General features: G+C 41.2%; 1 protein-coding gene across 1 annotated transcript in view; it reads left to right on the top strand.

Annotated features, from left to right (window-relative positions):
• Window positions 1-22,049, top strand: part of LOC146608529 (bone morphogenetic protein receptor type-2-like) — a 44,374-nt gene that overhangs the window by 5,779 nt on the left and 16,546 nt on the right. Inside the window, exons 2-3 of the mRNA XM_085347192.1 lie at window positions 12,443-12,628; window positions 14,548-14,727. Coding sequence (XP_085203318.1) covers window positions 12,443-12,628; window positions 14,548-14,727 — 366 coding nt within the window. The remainder of the gene's footprint in view (window positions 1-12,442; window positions 12,629-14,547; window positions 14,728-22,049) is intronic.

Below are 22,049 nucleotides of genomic sequence, written 5' to 3'. Positions count from 1 at the left end.
GTATTATTGATGGCAGAGTTTAACAGTATTAATTAACCTGATGGATAATTGAAAAAATGTGATTACCTTAATTTTTTTAAGTCGAAAATTCAAAAGTATGAAACATTCTTTACATTTCCAACAAGCATTCAGCATTTTTGTGGGGTAAAAAGTTAATGAAGTTACCTGGCTGGGACTATAGACAAAGCCTGTCACATGATGGCTTAAGCGGTCGTAGTCATTCATGTGCACTGCCTCTTCTTACATGAAAACCCCCCCAGATAATACAAATGACAGCGATGGTATCATAACTTACCTTTATTTACTGTGAGATTGAGTGTTGTTTCCACTTCTTTATTATTTTTTTCGTCTTCCTTTATTTATTTTATTTTTTTCAACTAAAGAGTATGTCTTAAATATATTAGTTGAATTGTTTTCCAACTACTGTTATTGGGTATTATCTTGCTACCTTTAGCCCCTAGGATAACAAAGGACATTAGCTAGTCCTAAGCTAGCTAATGTCCTTTAGCTAGCTTAGTCACTTGATTTATAGCCAATTATTTGATTTAGGGCTGCTCAATTAATCGAATTTTAATCACGATTACGATCTGGGCTTTCAACGATCATTAAAAAGGACTGAGCCGATTATTAGCCCCTCCCTAATTTATCCGCGACACCTTAAAGGCCGGTCCGTGAAAATATTGTCGGGCATAAACCGGTCCGTGGCGCAAAAAAGGTTGGAGACCGCTGATTAAGAGGACCCGAGGGAAACTCGGAAAGCTAAGCAGAAGTTATTTGGAGAGGAGAGAGTGACTGCCTTTTGGTTGAAAAGAGAGGTTAAAAAAAGCTTCAGTGGTGTTGCACACTATTTTATATTATTTTTTAAAGTCATTGTTAACCCTTTAAAGCCAGTCAAAGCAGCATGCTCCGTTTTGCATAACTATTTTTAAATCCCTGTAGAACCGGAACCATGTAAGCTAGCGCAATAATTTTTTTTGCATATGAAACTTACATCTTATGCCATCAGCTTGTCCTCGGTCACGGTTTCCTTCCACATAAAGCTTTGCAAAAATTGCATAAAAAGCGCTTGCAGGAACAAAAACATAATATTCCAGAAACACGCTTTGCCGATCCGATCAGCTGTTCGTAAGACTTCCCACAGTGAAACAGACGTCAGCGTGAACGATCGCATGTCCGCCATTTCCTGCCCGAAACCGGAAGTGACGTCATTTTCGCGGAAAATGTAGTTTTTTACTTGTAGGCCTTAAAAACCTATACTGGTCATGTTAGACTTTTCTGAATAGTTTCTGGGATGCTTAGAACTCGAATTGCACTGCTGGAAATAGTTTATTTTGATGCACATGCTGTTTTCTTAGCAAATTTGCATCATAGGATTGTTTTTTTTCGTTTTTCCTGCAGTATATAAAAATTGGTGTATCTCCAAAATAAAACTATGAAGACACTCAAAATAAATTTCCTGTTGTTGTAAACTATTTTTTGCAACTTTTTTGTATTTAAAGTTTTGAGGGATAAACCTCTTAAATTTCTCCAAGTAGAAATGTAAAAAAAACAAAAACGATTTTCAATTTTTTTGTAGTTTATTGCACTTTTTTGCAATTAATGTAGTTACTATGGACTTAATGCATACATATTATTAAAATATGGGCTATAACAGTTGTATAGCAACTTGAAATGCTCCCACAAATGGCACTACAACATGTAAAAAAATAATATAAGCTCTGGCGGACTTGGTTCTATAGTAGGTCTTAAAGGGTTAAATAAATATCGTCAAATAATCGAGATCTCAATTTTAGTGAAAATAATCGTGATTATCATTTTTGCCATAATCGAGCAGCCCTAATTTGATTTGTAGAGATAGATTGTAGCATTGGCTGTGGTAGCAGGCCTCTTGATGACAACCTTAGCTTAGCCTAAGGATTCTCTAGAAGTGTGTTATTCAAACATTTTAGTTGTAAGTAGGACACTGGGAATGCTTGTCATCATAGAGGAGGATCAGTTATGCTGTTCCAACTTGAGTAGAGAGGAATCTAGTGTTTTACTTTACTGTGATACTTTCTTTGCTACTTACATTTGGAACATCTCTGCTAGCTACCCAGCGCTAACCAGAGACCACCTCTCTGCAAAACAGTGTTGATAGGAATAATTGATGCCGCTGGGAAAAACAAAAAAAAACTTTTGTAGTTTCTAAACTAGTTTTCACAATACCATTTAGCTGGTACAGCACTGATGCGAATCACAGTAAAGGGCAACTCAGGAAACCAAGAACATATGCATATAACATTCTTTATCAGCCCTGAGTTCAAACCACTTTAAAATACAGTACCAAATATATTTCAAAATGGCAGAAAATATGACTTATTGTAGCTTAAACTAGCGATGACTGTCCGCTCTTTGCATGGTAGCAGCATAATAAATTAACTACCAGAGTCATTGGCTTCCATTCTTTCTGTGACCTAATTGTTTCAGATCTTTTTATTGAGCTGAGATTTTAGTTGTGCAGAACATTACAGCACGTGTTAAATCTTAGAGAACAGGTGAAAAATCCACCATATCAGACAGCCACAGTCCTCTGGTAGAGTGGGTGGATGTGTAGGGGAAATCAACCAGTCAAGCTATTATGTAGCCCGTCAAGCCTGTACTTGTTCATTTATTCAACGAGAAAATATGTGTTATAAACACAGACTAAATTCAGACACAGCCTAAAATGAGAGCTTATCCATAAATCTGAGATTATCCTATACTCGCAAAATGATAATAAACACCTCTTCGGTCTAGTTCTCATCTGTGTTTTCATGAAATATTTGAGAAAGTTTTAAATATAGAAAGAGGGTGGGGGGTTGGGTTTTAGTATAAATACATGGTGGTCTGTAACGAAGGCCTTTAAGCTTTGAGGGGCAGTACAAGCCACAGGATTAGCATAACTGTACCAGACCCAGACAGATACAGACTGAGTGGTGGTTTGGTTTTTTGTTTTTTTTGTTTTTTGGGGGGGGGGCAGTCCCTGAGGCAACAGATGGGACAGATTAAAGCCCACTCTCCTCACCCCACATCTCCAGCATCTTAAAACTCAGCCAGGGGACTTGAAAAATTGGGAGTGTCAGAAAATACCTTAAATTCCTGTCCATCGTACTTCAGCAGCAAGCATGCACCCAAATAACAATATAATTTAGAGACACTAGTGTTTTAATGGCTGTCGGCGTGCAGCAGCTTGAGCTCTTGTGACACTGAAAACACCGTGCTCCTGGGCAAAGATAATGCCCCTCTGCATTTTCAGCATATTTGTGTTGTGTTGAGATGTGAAATGAAAACGTAAACACTAGAAGGAAATGAGTGTGTTTTAGTAGTACAGGTGTTGGAATATATTTGTTTGAGTCAGAATCAGCTCTGTTTAAAATTTCTATGTGCAGCATACTTTCAGCTCCACATAAAAAGCAAAGCAAGAGAGCACATCTCGCATCCTGGAGTAGACCGTGATCGCGTGCCAGCAGAGATGATGGTGTGTGCATGATGCACCAAGCACATTTCAGCCTTTAGTCAAAAAGCCCTGCTCTGTTTTTTCCCTCCTTTCCTTTTCCACCCTGTGTCTCTAATCTTGAATGTGTGGAGAAAAAACAGCCAACACATCCATGCACTGGGTGACTTTTAATCAAGTCTCAGACTGCCGTCTCTTGCATTGGTGCTATGGGCCTTGGCAGCACTGAGAGAGGGAGAGAGAGCCAGATTAGATCGCTGTTGTTTTTTTAGTAGGGGAAGGGGGTAGTCCACAGGAGTGGGAGGGTGCACTGAAGGCCAGCTGGGGGAGGTGGAGAGAGATTAGCAAATAACTGGGCCATGGGTAAACACTCAGCAGTGCCCGCCACCATCCAATGAAGAGGCACAGAGCAGTAAACTACTCTGAAGCCTTCTGATATGACTACCCCCTCTCTCCTCCCCTCTCTCCTCCTCGGTCCACTGGCCTTGCCTGCATCTGACCCACAGCACCCAGGTACAGAGCCTTCCATGACCAATCATAAATGGAGAAGGAAAAAACACAGAACCCAAGTCAAGTAGAGTTGCAGGCAATCCAATGAAAAGTGATTACTGGACTGTTCCCATGGCTCAGACTGCAAATGAGTAAAGCCTGGGTCACTTGGCTTCATTCCATGCTCCACTGTCTTCCTTCTCAGTCTACTTTTGTATATTGAGCTACTAAATTCAATAAATACATTTCAGACAATGAATGTCTTTTCCTGTAAAGATTTAGATGTGAGTAGATGCTAAAGAAGTTGCCGTGTGACCCGTGTTCTCTGTTAATCTTGTGCACGCTTGTTATGTGCAGCCACACAAACAGAATGGAACTATTCAATGTGTTGCAGGTCAGTCAGTGTGGTATAATGATATTTTAGCCAGACAGGCAATCATGTGTTTAGATTGGGTGGGAGTGAAGGGTTTGGGGACTGTGGGCACGTTGCTTGACAGGATGAGGGCTTTTATTTGTTTTTATACCTCAACGCTCTTGTAGATTAAGCTTTATGAAAAGGGTTCATGTCATGACTTTAAATACTAATAGAAGTATTACTAAATAATTTTTGTATGCACTACTATTTTTATTTTATTTCTACCAAGCCAGGCATACAAGAGTGTTTAACTGTTTGTGGGTGTTGTCACAGGCTCTGCACTTCCTTCTGTTGTCCCTTTATGTTTCTCCTCTTTGTACTAGAGTTGTTCTGACTTCCACCATCTATACCAGTCTTATTGCTGAATTTGAGTGCTGACAAATGATAGAAAATGACAAAAGAAAAGATGATTGCTGATTAAATCTATACATGTTTAGCCTTCCCTTCCGCCTTTTTAGAAGTGGCTATTAAATGATAAAAGGGAAAAGGCCAACGAAAATTATAAATGATAAATAAGAGGTTGAAAATACATCATCATATGCATATGGTGGACAGCAATCTTGTATTTATAAACAAAAGTGGTGTGAGATATGAGTAAAAGACAGTGAAGAGGTGCAATAATAGCTGTTGTTTTCAAATTAAATTACGGTCAGAGGAGTCCCAGTGAGAAGCTGGGAGGTTCTCTGCTATCCATGTGTTCACAATACTGGGTATGGCATGACTACACAGCCCATACTAATCAGTTTTGTCAAAAGATTTCACAATGGTTATGTTTCAGTCATGCCGTACTCTCGAAAAGAAAGCCTGTAGCATAAAAATACACTGCTTAAATGTGGGTGACCTACGGTTTAATACTGTTTCTGAGCACATCCTTTGCAGGATGTGATGATGAAGCACTGGAGCTGCTGCCTTCCTCCTAACATGCTGCTCTCGGTACTTTCTGCTGCAACATGTGGATAAATTCAACGCTTCAAATAGCTACCAAAGTTAGTCGTGGGGGCTGTGCTGCAATTGAACAATCATGCTTGAAGTGGAGGTTTTGGCAAAAAGTTTGCTGACTCACCGTTGGAACAAATGTTGGGCAGGATAATTTCTTTTGCCATGAACAGTAGAACAGTCTTTTATAGAAGTTATTTTGAAGTGTTTTGTATTGATGATCCTTTCTAAAAAAGTATTTTAAATAGTATACCTGATTTCCAAGTTCTTGGTCAGAAAAAGTGTTTGTCTGTCTCTTTCAATATCAAAACACCTTGGAATTGCAAAATGTTTTCAACAGGGAGAAAATGTAAGAAACGCACAAAAGCTCTATTCAGACACTGAGATTTCACCGACGTTATTCAATAAGAAAAAATGTGACTAGAGAGATCAGTTATTTTTCAAATCTTCAAAGTAAAGAAAAATGAAAATACAGCTGCATCAGAAGACTTTCTGTGCCCATTGTCAACCGTGCAGCATTTATTTGTCATATTTTAGCTTGGTGGAATAGAAACAATATGAAGCCGTATGTATGATAAGATGTTAGTGTGTGTACTATTTAGTAATCAGAATGCAACACCCTGCTAGAATTTTACCGGCTAACCCCGGCAGAGCCGTCAGCCATTTCCTCATGAAAATGAAAATTCTTCAACATAGTTATAACTGAGTTTGAACTCCTTTCCCGCTTTACAAAGCATGCAACCCACAGAACAGAAGGCAGTGAGGAGCCCACAGGTTGAGGGTCGCCGAGGCCCACAGTAGACCAGGGTTGATAGCTTTATCAGATGATGGGAGCAGCGGAGGAGAGTTGGCTTCATGCCCAGCAGAGCTACCACTCCATCATGTCACCCTCTGCCCACACAAGCTAGCTTGACCTTGGACTGAGCACAGCCACTTTCCTTTGTCCGCCCCTTTAAACAGTTTTCAGCCCCCCACACCCTCAGATGCAGGAAAGGGAGGAGCTGGGAGTAAAGGAAACTAAGTAGCATATTATGTCTCCCTTATCTGAAATTACCCACGGAAGCATCCTGTGCACACATTTCTTGCTGGCATAGCACACAGTTTTCCAGACATTCACTGCACACGAAAAAAGGAGAACGGACACTTTCTGACTTCTTACACAAAAATCAACAATATTACATTAGATTCAAGGTTTATTCTGATTTTATGTAATACGACCTATAAAATTGTTTTATTATTTAGGAACAAGGTTGGAACTTAACCATGCACACTGAGCTGCTTAAACTCTGGTCTTCTAGACACTGCTGTTATTACTCATCTTTTTATTGATGTTTTTTAATTGGTGCCATTTGGAACCCTTTAGCTCCAATCCTCACATACTCCTCTGTATGGGAATGTGTTATGTCCTTCAGGCTAGAGTTGAAATTGGTATTTGTATTAATCTTCTGCTTGAGAGAACCAGTTGTCTTTGTGGGAAGACTTTATATGTGTGTGTGTGTATGTGTATATATATGTATATATATGTGTGTATATATATATATATATATATATATACACATATATATGTATATATATATATATATATATATATATATATATGTATATATATATATATGTGTGTGTGTATATAAAAAATAAATAAAAACACCCAGCACGCCCCTGCGGGCGGTTTATCCTTCAAGCTCGGGTCCTCTACCAGAGGCCTGGGAGCTTGAGGGTCCTGCGCAGTATCTTAGCTGTTCCCAGGACTGCGCTCTTCTGGACAGAGATCTCCGATGTTGTTCCCGGGATCTGCTGGAGCCACTCGCCTAGCTTGGGAGTCACCGCACCTAGTGCTCCGGGGACCACCGTTACCTTCACCCTCCACATCCTCTCGAGCTCTTCTCTGAGCCCTTGGTATTTCTCCAGCTTCTCGTGTTCCTTCTTCCTGATATTGCTGTCATTCGGAACCGCTACATCGATCACTACGGCCGTCTTCTTCTGTTTATCTACCACCACTATGTCCGGTTGGTTAGCCACCACCATTTTGTCCGTCTGTATCTGGAAGTCCCACAGGATCTTAGCTCGGTCATTCTCCACCACCCTTGGGGGCATCTCCCATTTTGACCTCAGGACTTCCAGGTTATACTCGGCACAGATGTTCCTGTACACTATGCCGGCCACTTGGTTATGGCGTTCCATGTATGCCTTGCCTGCTAGCATCTTGCACCCTGCTGTTATGTGCTGGATTGTCTCTGGGGCATCTTTACACAGCCTGCACCTGGGGTCTTGCCTGGTGTGATAGACCCCAGCCTCTATGGATCTTGTGCTCAGAGCTTGTTCTTGTGCTGCCATGATTAGTGCCTCTGTGCTGTCTTTCAGTCCAGCTTTGTCCAGCCACTGGTAGGATTTCTGGATATCAGCCACCTCCTCTATCTGCCGGTGGTACATACCGTGCAGGGGCCTGTCCTTCCATGATGGTTCCTCGTCTCCCTCCTCTTTCTTGGGTTTCTGCTGCCTGAGGTATTCACTGAGCACTCGGTCAGTTGGGGCCATCTTCCCAATGTATTCTTGGATGTTCGTTGTCTCATCCTGGACTGTGGTGCTGACACTCACCAGTCCCCGGCCCCCTTCCTTCCGCTTAGCGTACAGCCTCAGGGTGCTGGACTTGGGGTGAAACCCTCCATGCATGGTAAGGAGCTTTCTTGTCTTTATGTCAGTGGCTTCTATCTCCTCCTTTGGCCAGCCTATTACCCCAGCAGGGTACCTGATCACGGGCAGGGCATAGGTGTTGATGGCCCGGATCTTGTTCTTACCATTCAGCTGACTCCTCAGGACTTGCCTGACCCTCTGCAGGTACTTGGTGGTTGCAGCTTTTCTAGCGGCCTCTTCATGGTTCCCATTCGCCTGCGGGATCCCCAGGTACTTGTAACTGTCCTCTATGTCTGCAATGTTGCCTTCTGGTAGTTCAATCCCCTCAGTTCTGACTACCTTCCCTCTCTTTGTTACCATCCGACTACACTTCTCCAGTCCGAACGACATTCCAATGTCATTGCTGTATAGCCTGGTAGTGTGGATCAGTGAATCGATGTCTCGTTCACTCTTGGCATACAGCTTGATGTCATCCATGTACAGGAGGTGGCTGACAACTGCTCCGTTCCGTAGTCGGTATCCGTAGCCAGTCTTGTTAATGATCTCACTGAGGGGGTTCAGGCCTATGCAGAACAGCAGTGGGGACAGAGCATCTCCTTGGTAGATCCCGCACTTGATGGTGACTTGTGCTATGGGCTTGGAGTTGGCCTCTAGTGTTGTACGCCACATCCCCATTGAGTTCCTGATGAAGGCTCTTAGGGTCCCATTGATCTTGTACAATTCTAGGCATTCCAGTATCCAGCTGTGGGGCATTGAGTCATAGGCCTTCTTGTAATCAATCCAGGCAGTGCACAGGTTGGTCAGTCTGGTCTTGCAGTCTCGGCTGACTGTTCTGTCTACCAGTAGCTGGTGTTTTGCGCCTCTGGTATTCTTGCCAATTCCTTTCTGTGTCCCGCTCATGTATTGACCCATGTGCCTGTTCATCTTAGCCGATATGATGCCTGACAGGAGCTTCCATGTAGTACTGAGGCAGGTTATTGGTCGGTAGTTGGAGGGGACCGGTCCCTTCTTGGGGTCCTTGGGGATCAGGACCGTCCGACCTTCGGTTAGCCATTCCAGGTGTCTCTCGTTAACTAGCAGCTGGTTCATTTGTGCTGCTAGACGCTCGTGGAGTGCAGTCAGCTTCTTTAGCCAGTAGGCGTGAACCATGTCGGGCCCTGGTGCTGTCCAACTCTTCATACTGGAGACCCTTTCTTGGATATCTGCCACTGTGATGGTTACTGGACCCTGTTCGGGGAGGTTGCTGTGGTCTGCCCTCAGATCCACTAGCCACTGCCGTTATGGGTTGCGTCCTTCTCCCATATGCTCTTCCAGTATTGCTCGGTCTCCAGCCTTGGTGGTGCTGTTCTCTTATTGTTCCCTTGCCACTGAGAGTACACCTTTGCTGGTTCTGTGGAGAACAGCTGGTTTATTCTCCTGCCTTCTATCTCTCTGGTGTACCTTCTCAAGCGGCTGGCCAAGGCTGTGAGTCTTTGCTTGGCAGTTTCTAAGGCCTCAGGTATGGACAGCTTGCTGTATTTCTTATGCACCTTCTTTGTCGCACCTTTCTGCAACTCCGTTAGTTGGCTAACCTCCCTCCGTGCTACTTTGATCTTGCCCTCTAGCCTCCTTCTCCATGGAGGGTACTGCCCCTTGTGGCTGTTTAACTTGTAGCCAAGCATCTCACTGATCACTGCTGCCGTATTGTAGATCAGCTTGTTAGTGTCGGTAATCGTGGTTGTAGGTATCGTCCGTAGTGCTGCATTAACATCATCTAGCAGACCTTCTGAGGGTACTTCACGTAATCTTGGTAACCGGCTACGGGGGATCCAGGTTTCAAGCTTGGCCATGATCCTATCTTTCAGGTCAGTTCCTCTCGCACTTAACGATCCTTCTCCTATCGCACTTGGGGCTATGTACCCAATCTCGGGTGGGGGTGATGATATCGCCCCCCTGACCTGGCGTCCTGACTCCTCCTTGCCGTAGCATTTGTGTTGTACCTTGTCAATCTCTAGCTGTGAGAGCAGTCCCTTCTTTCGAATGTTGGAACACTGAGCTACTAGTTGTTTCGCCGTCATTGTGGATGTTGGGTATCGAAGAATCCATAGGTCCCTCAGCCTATTCATGTAGCCCCTTCCGCCAGGGTTACTTGCGTAGTAGCATTCCAACAACGCCCTGTTTTCGTCTCTTGCCCACCGATGCCTTCTTGTTCCAGTAGCCCACTTTTCGTCAGGGTGCCCTGGTTCCTCAACACCTAACGCGGACCTTGTTGATCCGGGCGACGTCCGAGCCGGCATGCCTTCATATTTATCTGTCTCGCTCATGTCTGCGGTAGGCTTGCTTAGCATAGGGGGTCTAGCCTTAGGACCCTTACTGGATACAGACGCCCCAGGCAGGAATCGAACTTGCGATCCTCTGTTCCAAAGGCGTGTAGTCTAACCACTACGCTATCCAGCTGCTCGCTCTATCTATCTATCTATCTATCTATCTATCTATCTATCTATCTATCTATCTATCTATCTATCTATCTATCTATCTATCTATCTATCTATCTATCTATCTATCTATCTATCTATCTATCTATCTATCTATCTATCTATCTATCTATCTATCTATCTATCTATCTATCTATCTATCTATCTATCTGGTTCGATACAAAAAAATGTTCATGCCTTTTTAATTTGTCATTTATTAAAATTATAAATATATATTTTAACTCAAAAGTACAGTTTTTTTTTTTCCTCAGATATTTTTATCAAAGTTTCTGCATCCATTTTTACAAAAGACAAATTGAACAATATGCCGTCAGTTTTTAAATTTAACCCTAACCCTTGTGCGCGTTTTTTATTTTGACAGCGAATGTGCACCTGTGGACCACTTATGTGCAGCCCTGGTTATTTAGCTCGTCATATCGCAGCCACAGAAATTCTTTTGTCCATGAAACCATAAAGCTGCACTTTTTGCCCTATAGTCTGATTCATCATAACTTTTCTGTTTTGTGGTAAGCTTTTCTTTGGCTGTCACTTCTTCACCCTGACCTGTCTTATTTGGCTCAGCTGAACTAAAATATATATCCTGCTGCTTTTACACACGCACTCACATAACGCTCAGCGATTCTCTGCACGATTAACCTCTCACATGTTTAAGCTTGCTGCCGGAGATTTCACTTGTCATGTTTGCGTAGTAAGCTAACGATTAATAAGACGATGTCAGAGGAATTGGTGCACAAATTATCATCACTCACCAATCAGTGCTGTCGCTCTCTATACACAGTTCACGTGATTGCAAAGTGAAAGCAAAAACAAGCACAAATTCAATTGGATTTCATTATGTCACATATTGACAGTGGCTCACCGATGCCAATGACATAATTGCCCAGCTACATTTCCGAAAGAATGCAAAAGCATTGACATATATTTTTCCTTCCTGCGATAGCCCGACGGGCAGGGCAGAGAGAGATTTTGGTAGCCCGACTGGAAAAATCGCTAGCCCGTATTGCGAGCCCTGTATCTGATTGAGGAATCACTCATCTTTGGAAAAGAGAGTTTATTACAGAGAAATGGCTCTTTCAAAAAATAAAAGCTATACTATACGCTTCTTCTGGGCTATATTCTCAGCAGCATATTAAACATATCAGGTCCCCATGAGGAGAATCATGTGCTAAAGGCTGTCTAAATGACTCTGGTAAAGTTTGTAGCATGCTTGCTTGTTGTTTTTGTCTGCTTCCACTTGTCTTTGCACTAGGATGATGTCGGCGTAAATGTGCAGTCATATTCGTTGTGTTCCCACTAGTGCTTTCAGGTTAATCTCGTTGAAATGACCTTAACGCCACAACACGGCAAATCTCCGTTAACGAGCTACCCCTGATCGCCCCGTGCATGGGGCTAGACGGCCAACACGTTAACGAGCTAACTGCGCTAACACACTAATTCCCACCCGTGTAATTGAGCATTGCGTGGCACATCCAACATACTTTAGTCCATGACGCGCTTACCTTCAGGGTCATACATCACATGAAAACCAAAATAATTCCAAACGCCAGATCTGAATGAGGGTGGGGGAGGTTCAATTTGCCATGTTGCAAGGAGAGCTTAACTTCTGTCTCGCTAGCTTGCCCTGCACTCTTCCTTCTGACGATGCTGTCTGTGTTGAGTGCTCAGTGGATCTGCGCTCGACAGTGCAGCCTAGGTGGAGTAGTCGAACGCAGATTCACGAACGCTCAACACAGACAGCATCGTCAGAAGGAAAGTTGATAAAATAAATTTCAAATTTTGTATTGTTCGATACATATGCGTACCGAACCGAAAGCACTGTATCGAACGGTTCAATATCGATACGAATATCGTTGCACCCCTAAAATATATATATTTGGATCTTTCCAGTGCCTACCTCTATAGCTCCTATAACACACACGTAAACACACACAAAAATATCTCTCTCTCTAAATGTATATAAAATAATAATTTTCTTTTTTCTTTTCTTTTACATAACATACATCTTTGCTCTCTATCTCTTCACAGCGGCGCAGGGTGAGGTGAGGGAATGTGCCTTCACAGACCAGCAGCAGCAATGGGAGGTGGAACGAGTGGCGGGGGATGAAGGCCGGGTCTCCCCAGAGAATACCACTATCCGATGTGCCAAAGGCAGACACTGTTTTGGGCTGTGGGAGAAAACTCCTCCAGGAGAAGTGCGCCTGGTGAAGCAAGGTATTTTCACTGTGACAATGTTTGTTTGTTAGATTGTGAAAAGTCGCCAAAAAGCTTAGAACCTTTCTGGCTCAAACAATCTTTGTGACTGCAACAAATATGCTGTCACTAGTGGGAAAACCAGGTGCTAGTTATTTTCCCAATCCTTGATCAATCTTAGTATATGTCAGTTGAATTTTTAATCATTCCAGGTTCTCGGCATGAAACTGTGTAATTATTAAAGTAGTGGGCTGACAGAAAATTAATATCATCAGTTTTTAATTACTCAGTAAAATTGTTGTGTATAGGTCTGTGTGGAAAGTACTCCATACGTTGTGGCTTAGCAACAGTTCAGCTCATAATACACCTACAACTTGATTTTTAGCATCATATAGCATCATATAAGTACGCGTGGATCTGCCAGGCTAGAGGAAAGCAGGAAAACCACAGAGGAGATTCACTAATGTAGTGGATGCATAAAAAAACACATGCTGTCCTGCTTTACTCATGCAGGTGAGGAGAGCATATGTTGTTTGTGAGTTTTAAATGCTGACTTGCTACAAGGGTTTGGTACAGCAGGAAGCTTTATATGTTTAATTTAGTTTTTATGCCTAATTCCCTTCCTGACACAGTCACAACGAGTCGTTGGAATCAAACCAGCAACTCTTCACTTGGTGGGCAAATGTATAAGTCACTACAATATGGAGCCATTGACTACATTTAGGGCCACAAAAACCAGAAGACAAAACATCTGTGTTCGATATGCTTTAAATGCGGAGAAGAATGAATTCATCGTTGACATATAAAGCTGTCGCTTGGATGTTCAGAAAGGTTACATCCTCAAACAACACATAAAGGAAGACAGAAGGGTGGGTCGAATACAAGCCTGAGAGACTTGTATTTATATTGTCTTATTTGTCACAGTATTTTTTAGTATTCAATGTCATGCAGTGCCCAATATTTTCATTTGCATTTTAAAGACATTTTCTCCATAAATTGTTTCAAAAACCCATAAATTGGGACACAATTTTAACCAGAATGCAGTAAGAAAAATTACAAATCCTCCATTTTTGTTTTTTCAGTCATCATCAACTGTTCAAATCATTTGCTCAAGATGTAAATAAAAATGTTAATGGTTCATACGCAGAAATCTTCTTGTTGGAGGCCCTTTAAAAGTCGTAATCTGCTGCTTTCCTTTACATTATATTAAATTAAATAATTGGGGGTGTTTGTCTGTTTGAGAGACAAATGTTTGAATCTTTATCTGTTTTGTGACATATTAGACTGAAATATTATTTAAGAAAAAGTGAAATAAAAGGCTCCTTACGCATATTTCATTTGTGTCTCAATCTTGGCTGGAAAAATTCTTTGTGACAGAAGCTGACCTCTACCACACTACTTGAAAATTCATATGAATGTTTCAAGTTATCTGAAAGAGTTGAAAAGAGCTGTAAGCTCAATTTTTACATTGAAATGGTTTCCTAGAATAGACTCAAAGAGCTATTTTGAATGTCCACTTCAGCACTCCTTTGTACATACACATTGTCAAATGCCTTCATCCAAGGGCATAGTCAAAAGTATATAGTATGAAATAGACACAGAACTTTGTTATCTGTTTCATAAAATCACAGTTTTTCTTTTATCTATAATCATGTTTTTAAGATGCTTTTTATTTAGTGAAACAGTGAAAGCCCCTTACTAGCTCTGATTGGTTTAGTCCACAATAGGGGCAAAATGTGTCTGTTGTTGACCACAGGGAAGGTTGCAGATTTTTTTTTTTTTGGTCGCACTCTAGAGCCCTGAAATTAGTTTTTACTTTCACTATATCTGACCCAATTGTGCTGTCACATTCAATAACTGTTATTTTAAAACTGAGGGGTTAATACGTTTTTTGGGCGGGGTTTCTCCAACATTTTTTTTTTTTTTTTACCCTTCTTCAGGTTGCTGGACTCACCTAGGCGACAACCAGGCATGCCGAGATGACCGCTGTGTGGTTACCAACTTGCCTCCACAGATACAGAATGGGACTTACCACTTCTGCTGCTGTGGCAGTGACATGTGCAATGTGAACTTCACAGAGGACTTCCCGCTGCCAAGCCCCACCACTGCGCAACCCATACGTAAGAACACTCTCTTACCCCCGTTACCTTTTAGCCTCACGCCCAGCCACCTGTGAGAGATTACAGAAGATAAAATTGAATACTAAACATGCTGTCAGTGTTGTGAATTTCAAGCCAAAGGTCTTGTCTTCCTCTAGCCAGTGAATGCAAATTAGTTGACCTAAAGTCAGATCTGATCCAAATTTATGGTTTTATTAATTGTTACATTGACTTTTTTTAGTCCTAGATAGACAAAAAAGGGCTGCCATAGCTACACCTACTTATTGCTCTCTCTAGCCCCCTTTGCTAGTCTGCTATATCATTTAGCAACAGGGACTTTGAGATGACCTTTCCAATTGTCACCAGTTAGAAAACCTTGACAACGGTGGATCAGAAAGATGAAGAACTGGATACAACAAATGACATTATAGTATTGTCCACATCCACTCTTAGGAGCCGTGTAGATTATAACCCCTAAAGGACCATGACAGTGGTTGATAGGGGATTCGGTTTAAGTCGTGACTGAATACTGTGAAAGGTGTCAGACAAAGCAAACAGATAAATTGTTAATTGTTAATTCTTCTCAAGGTTGACCCGTGAATGAAAGAGCATGAGGTGGGGGCGGTGGCAACAGCAGCTTGTCATCTCCCTTGCCTACACACAAACACGCTTCCTACCATCCATGTCGTCTCTCTGCATTCCACGGATTACATGGCGTCTGCTTTATCCGTCTGTCTGTGGGTGTGCCGGTGACTGTTCAACTGTGTAGACAGATGACAAAGAAAAGAAATTGTAGGGGAAAAAATTGATGCTGCTGGAAACTCAAGTTTGTGTTGTATTGTAACTCTAAATCCTGTTTCCGTTTTCAGTACGGTGTTATTTCTCGGCATGTCTGGGCAGACGTACTCTTGTGTTGTTAGAAGTAGGAAATGGTTTGAATCAGTTGGCTGTCTGAATGATCTTAGGCCAAGATTCAAGAGTGACATTAAGGTCTAGGTAAGAGGCACTGAGACGAGTTAGAAAACAGGCGATTGGCTTAACGCCTATTCGTGTAGTGAAGAAACTTGTAGGTACAGAAATTTAAGTAAAGCTTCGGAATTCATCATTTTATTTAAAATTACTGAAGTTAGAAGTTTACAGAGAATGTACGCATTTATTGATACAGGAGGTCCCAATTCAGGGTTTAGTTGTATGCCATGTGTGTGTTTCTCAAGCTCAGGTCTTCTATCAGGCCTGGGAGTTTGAGGGTTCACAAATTTGCTGTTTCCTGGACTGCACTGTTTTTTTTTTTTTTTTTTTTTGGATGATGTGATGGAATCTGCTGAAGTCACTCTTTCAGTTTAGGGGTTACAGCTGCTAATGCTGCTATTATCACAGGCACCACTTTGCCCTTTGGCTTCCACTTCTGCTCCAGTTTTTTCTCAAGTTCCTGGTACTTCTCTGTTTTTCTGTCTGCTGGGATTGTCACATCTATGATAACTGCAGTCTTGTGCTGATAACCACTACTCTGTCTGGTTGGATGGCCAGCAACTGCTTGTCTGGAACTAGGGCTGCTCAATTAATCGAATTTTAATCACGATTACGATCTGGGCTTTCAACGATCATTAAAAATGACTGAGCCGATTATTAGCCCCTCCCTAATTTATCCGCGACACCTTAAAGGCCGGTCCGTGAAAATATTGTCGGGCATAAACCGTCCGTGGCGCAAAAAAGGTTGGAGACCGCTGATTAAGAGGACCCGAGGGAAGCTCGGAAAGCTAAGCAGAAGTTATTTGGAGAGTGACTGCCGTTGGTTGAAAAGAGAGTTTAAAAAAAAAAAAACTTCAGTGGTGTTGCACACTATTTTATATTATTTTTTTAAAGTCATTGTTAACCCTTTAAAGCCGGTCAGAGCAGCACGCTCCGTTTTGCGTAACTATTTTTAAATCCCTGTAGAACCTGAACCGTGTAAGCTAGCGCAATAATTTGTTTTGCATATGAAACCGGAGGAGTTGTACTTACATCTGATGCCATCAGCTTGTCCTCGGTCACGGTTTCGTTCCACATATAGCTTTGCAAAAATTGCATAAAAAGCGCTTGCAGGAACAAAAACATAATATTCCAGAAACACGCTTTGCCGATCCATCAGCTGTTCGTAAGACTTCCCACAGTGAAATGATGCACCTGCTGTTTTCTTTGCAAATTTGCATCATAGGATTGTTTTTTGTTTTTCCTGCAGTATATAAAAATTGCTGTATCTCCAAAATAAAACTATGAAGACACTCAAAATAAATTTCCTGTTGTTGTAAACTATTTTTTGCAACTTTATTGTATTTAAAGTTTTGAGGGATAAGCCTCTTAAATTTCTCCAAGTAGAAATATATGTAAACAAAACAAAAGCGATTTTCAATTTTTTTTGTAGTTTATTGCACTTTTTTGCAATTTATGTAATTACTATGGACTTAATGCATACATATTATTAAAATATGGGCTATAACAGTTGTATTGATGTATAGCAACTTGAAATGCTCCCACAAATGGCACTACAGCATGTAAAAAAATAATATAAGCTCTGGTGGACTTGGTTCTATAGTAGGTCTTAAAGGGTTAAATAAATATCGTCAAATAATCGTGATCTCAATTTCAGTGAAAATAATCGTGATTATCATTTTTGCCATAATCGAGCAGCCCTATCTGGAACTTGAAGAAGTCCACACAGGACCTTAGCCCTGTTGTTTTCAACCACCTTCGGCAGCGTCTCCCATCAGGACTAGGGATGTCTAATCCATTTGGCAGCACAGAAGTTCCTCTACACTAGGGCTGCTCGATTATGGCAAAAATGATAATCACGATTATTTTCACTGAAATTGAGATCTCGATTATTTGACGATATTTATTTAACAATAACAATGTATTGAAAAATGGTTTTAAAGATTGTCAAAAAATAATATAACATAGTGTGCAAATACTGATAACAGTACAAATGTTTGCAATATAAAAAATAAATGAAAAATGTAAACATCTATGTTTAGTGAACGTTGCAGTGTTGCTCTGTGGTGCAGCTACGACACTGTAGCAAAGTTTACACACTGTGTCTACTTGATCCACGTCTGACTCCGCGAACCCATAATGTTTCCACACCACTGAAGTTTTTTTTACCTCTCTTTTCAACCAACGGCAGTCACTCTCCTCTCCAAATAACTCCTGCTTAGCTTTCCGAGCTTCCCTCGGGTCCTCTTAACTGTTGTGACGCGTGTTCGAAATGCAGAGAGTTGCGCTCGATTTGCCACACGGAGCAGTAAAGCATGAGCGAGGGGCTAATAATCGACTCAGTCATTTTTAATGATCGTTGAAAGCCCAGATCAGAATCGCGATTAAAATTCGATTAATTGAGCAGCCCTACTCTACACTATCCCAGCTTCTTGGTTGTGCCTGTACAATGTCCCAGCTTGCATCTTACATCCTGTTACAAAGTATTCAACTGTCTCCAGTTCAGTACTTTTCACTGGCTGTAACTTGTCATGTTGGCTGTGAAAGACCTGTCTCTATGGATCTGGTGCTTAGGGCATATTCATGTGCTGCCATAATCAGAACCTCCGCGGCGTCCTCTAGATGGGCCTTTATTAGCTAGTTGTAGGTTTTCTTGATGTCAGCTACTTCCTTTGTCAATGGTACATGATAGCTCCTCCTCCTTTTCTTCATCACCATCTGTCTTCTCTGCCTGAGCCATTCTTGGAGGAGCTCATATTGTGGACCCATGTTCTTGATGTATTTGTGTGTTTCTTCCTGGATTGTAGCTCTGGCAATAATTCTCATCCTTCTTGTTTCTGCCGCTGGACTTTGGGTAGAAGCCTCTATATTGTGAGGAGATTTTATGTTTTGACATCAGTAGTATTGGGTCTCCTCCTGTGGCCAGCATATTATTCTAGCTGGGTATCTGATCTGGTAGCATATGTATCGATAGCTCAGATCTTATTCCTACCACTGAGCTGGGTTCTCAGCACTCATCTTACCTTCTGAATGTATTTTGGCTGTGGCTGCAATACAGGAGCAGGGACAGTGCATCACCTTTGTATATCGGCACTTTTTAATTTAGTTACTAAAATGAAATAGATTTAGACGTAGAAGAGAAAAATTGGAAAGACTGCAAAAATTATTCATTCACCTGCGGCTGGAGATACATTTTTAAGTTATCTATACACTCCTATGTATGTCACATTCTCCCGGACAAGGTATTTCAACAACTCCTGGAGAAACCTCGTTCAAACTTCGTCCAAATATTCACTCAATGGTGAGATGATTTAGAATTTAGTTCTTATGTCTTGTTGAACTTCTGACCACTAAGTAAATAAAAGTTATAATTCTAATAACATGATTTCTGACTTTCCACTATGTGGGTTAGGGTTAGGGGCAGGGCTCGCAAAATTTCAAAGTCCCTGGTAGCCCTTCGGGCAGGGACTCTTCAGTTTTTGGTAGCCCAAAATAAATTTAAGTAGCCCGAATAAAAAACAGAGCAATTTTTTGATTGATGTTTTGTTTCCGTTATAATATTATACATTAAAGTATATTATTATAACGGAAACAAAACATTAATCAAAAAATTGTTGAAACACAAATTACAACATTGTATAAAAATTACAATCATCAACTCAAATACTTGGTTCTAATTGAACAGAAATTTCTATGAACTTGTAAGAACTGTGTAGAACATGAATCAGTCTGTGTCAGATCCTGAATTTCCACTGAAGTCACGGGTAAGAGGCAAGTGGAACCAAGATCTAGGACATTTGCTTTTTGAAGTTTTCAAAGGCTGCTAAATTTTGCCAGTGGTAGTTCACTCTTTGCAACATAGTACGCTGTTCTAAACAGATTTTCCAGGTTTATTTTTAGTATGTTATTTGCAGTTGGTGTTTGTTCCGGTAAAGATATTGCAGACTGAGCAATAATGCATTTCTTGCATTTCTCATGGGTTCTAATGGGGGCCTTTCTTAAAATTACATGTCCCAGTAACAAAGGCGCTTGTCGACTCAGAAATCGAGAGAAAACCAACAACACACCCGGCAGAACATTATGTTATTTACACGGGTGCACATAAGTGGTCTGCAGGTGCGCATTTGCTGTCAAAATAAAAGACGCGCACCAGATAAGAAGTTGCAACGCGTGTTTGCGTCCATATAAAAAGCACTGTTTTTGTCCACTAGAGTGGGATTTTCACGGCACATTCTGCACCAAATCTCTGTGCGTTCATCATTTGTTTGAAGCCAGCTCACCTCCTGCAACCACTTTTCCGAGAATACGTGCTTCTTTTGTGGTTCGGACTACTTCTGACATTTGTTTGGAGGTGGAGGAAAACCAAAGTAATTGCTTAAAGGAGCTTGCTTCTTCGACATCTTTAAGAGTTCTAAACAAATGTCTGTCCTCTTCCAGAAAATCGTATGTACGCAAACACGCGTTGCACCTTCTTATCTTGTGCGCGTTTTTTATTTTGACAGCGAATGCGCACCTGCGGACCACTTATGTGCAGCCCTGGTTATTTAGCTCGTCATATCGCAGCCACAGAAATTCTTTTGTCCATGAAACCATAAAGCTGCACTTTCTTTTTGCCTTATAGTCTGATTTGTCATAACTTTTCCATTTTGTGGTAAGCTTTTCTTTGGCTGTCACTTCTTCACCCTGACCTGTCTTATTTGGCTCAGCTGAACTAAAATATATATCCTGCTGCTTTTACACACGCACTCACATAACCCTCAGCGATTCTCTGCGTGATCAACCTCTCACATGTTTAAGCTTGCTGCCGGAGATTTCACTTGTCATGTTTGCGTAGTAAGCTAACGATTAATAAGACGATGTCAGAGGAATTGGTGCACAAATTATCATCACTCACCAATCAGTGCTGTCGCTCTCTATACACAGTTCACGTGATTGCAAAGTGAAAGCAAAAAAACAAGCACAAATTCAATTGGATTTCAATATGTCACATATTGACAGTGGCTCACCGATGCCAATGACATAATTACCCAGCTACATTTCTGAAAGAATGCAAAAGCATTGACATATATTTTTCCTTCCTGCGATAGCCCGACGGGCAGGGCAGAGAGAGATTTTTGGTAGCCCGACTGGAAAAATCGCTAGCCCGTATTGCGAGCCCTGTATCTGATTGAGGAATCACTCATCTTTGGAAAAGAGAGTTTATTACAGATTTTGCGAGCCCTGGTTAGGGGTATTTGCTAATTTTCATTTCTCCAGTGTGAGAATTTACCCCTTTTCTGACCAAATAGTGAACTACTTTAAAACTACTTTAATTCGTCAACATCAAAATCACATCAAAATCTTAAGATGCGCTTTAATTAGCGACTACAGCTGTCACATAAGTTTCAATGGTGAAATATAAATTTCCTTTTTTTTTTTTTTTAAAGCTTAATGCAAATGCTCCTGTATTTCAGTTTTGCCTCTTTGATGTTCTTAAGGCAGCAGAGCTGGCACTGTCTGGGATGGTTGGGAGATTCTAACAGTCTCTTGGTATGTTCTGTCACATGACTTCCTGTAAAACACTCTTGTTAATTATGAACTCTGTGACCTTGGCATTTCAGCCGAGCCTAGTCAACCCCCCACGTGTGCGCACTAGAGTGTGTACATCCATGCTCATTGTAGTATGTCAGTCAGAGTTGCCCTTAGGGTCTGGAAGCCATCAATTATTTATAAAATACGTGTGTTTCATGACATATCCATTGTGTTGACTTTTGTAACAGATGCAAGAAAGTGTGTTTGTGGACTCTCCACTGTTTGTGCACAGTAGTAGTATATGTGAGGGTGCGAGTGTTAAAATATTTAATATCTGCTTGTCTCCACCTCAGCTAACTGCTTTTATCTGTTATGGTAAGCAAAAACAGCCGACCATCTGCCTACTATTCTCTCTTTTTTACATATTTTCTTTTTCTCTTTAACATTCACTTCCCACACATCCTCTGTTTCTCTCTTCATAAACTGCTCCCTGGGCCATTCATGTTTGTTTTATTTGAGCTCTTCTTTTCTTTACGGCACACCCAAACATTTTCAGACACAAATACTTAAAATTGCATTCAGATAGTTGTGTGCGGTGGGTGACTTGCTATTTGGGAAGGAAGAAAAATTGCAACGTACTTTTTTAGTATGTTTAAAATCTGCTTGTTTTGTAGACCACTTTAGAGCGAGAGTTACTGCTTTTACCAAAGCAGCAGTAATTGTTTTTATTTAGCCAAAGTATTATACTAAGATCATCAAACATTGCTTTGAAATTCTTGCCATTTTTTATAGTGTTATTTTTTTCCCCATTAATAAACTCAAAAAACGATTGACTGTACCTTTTAATGCAAAGTTGTGTGAAA

This window comes from Diplotaxodon limnothrissa, linkage group LG23 (genome assembly GCF_057381915.1).
Source record: "Diplotaxodon limnothrissa isolate DT_005_m linkage group LG23, D_limnothrissa_male_GT1.1, whole genome shotgun sequence".
Taxonomy (NCBI): domain Eukaryota; kingdom Metazoa; phylum Chordata; class Actinopteri; order Cichliformes; family Cichlidae; genus Diplotaxodon; species Diplotaxodon limnothrissa.
Note: the sequence above shows the minus strand (reverse complement) of the source record. Positions and strands in the feature narration are given on the sequence as shown.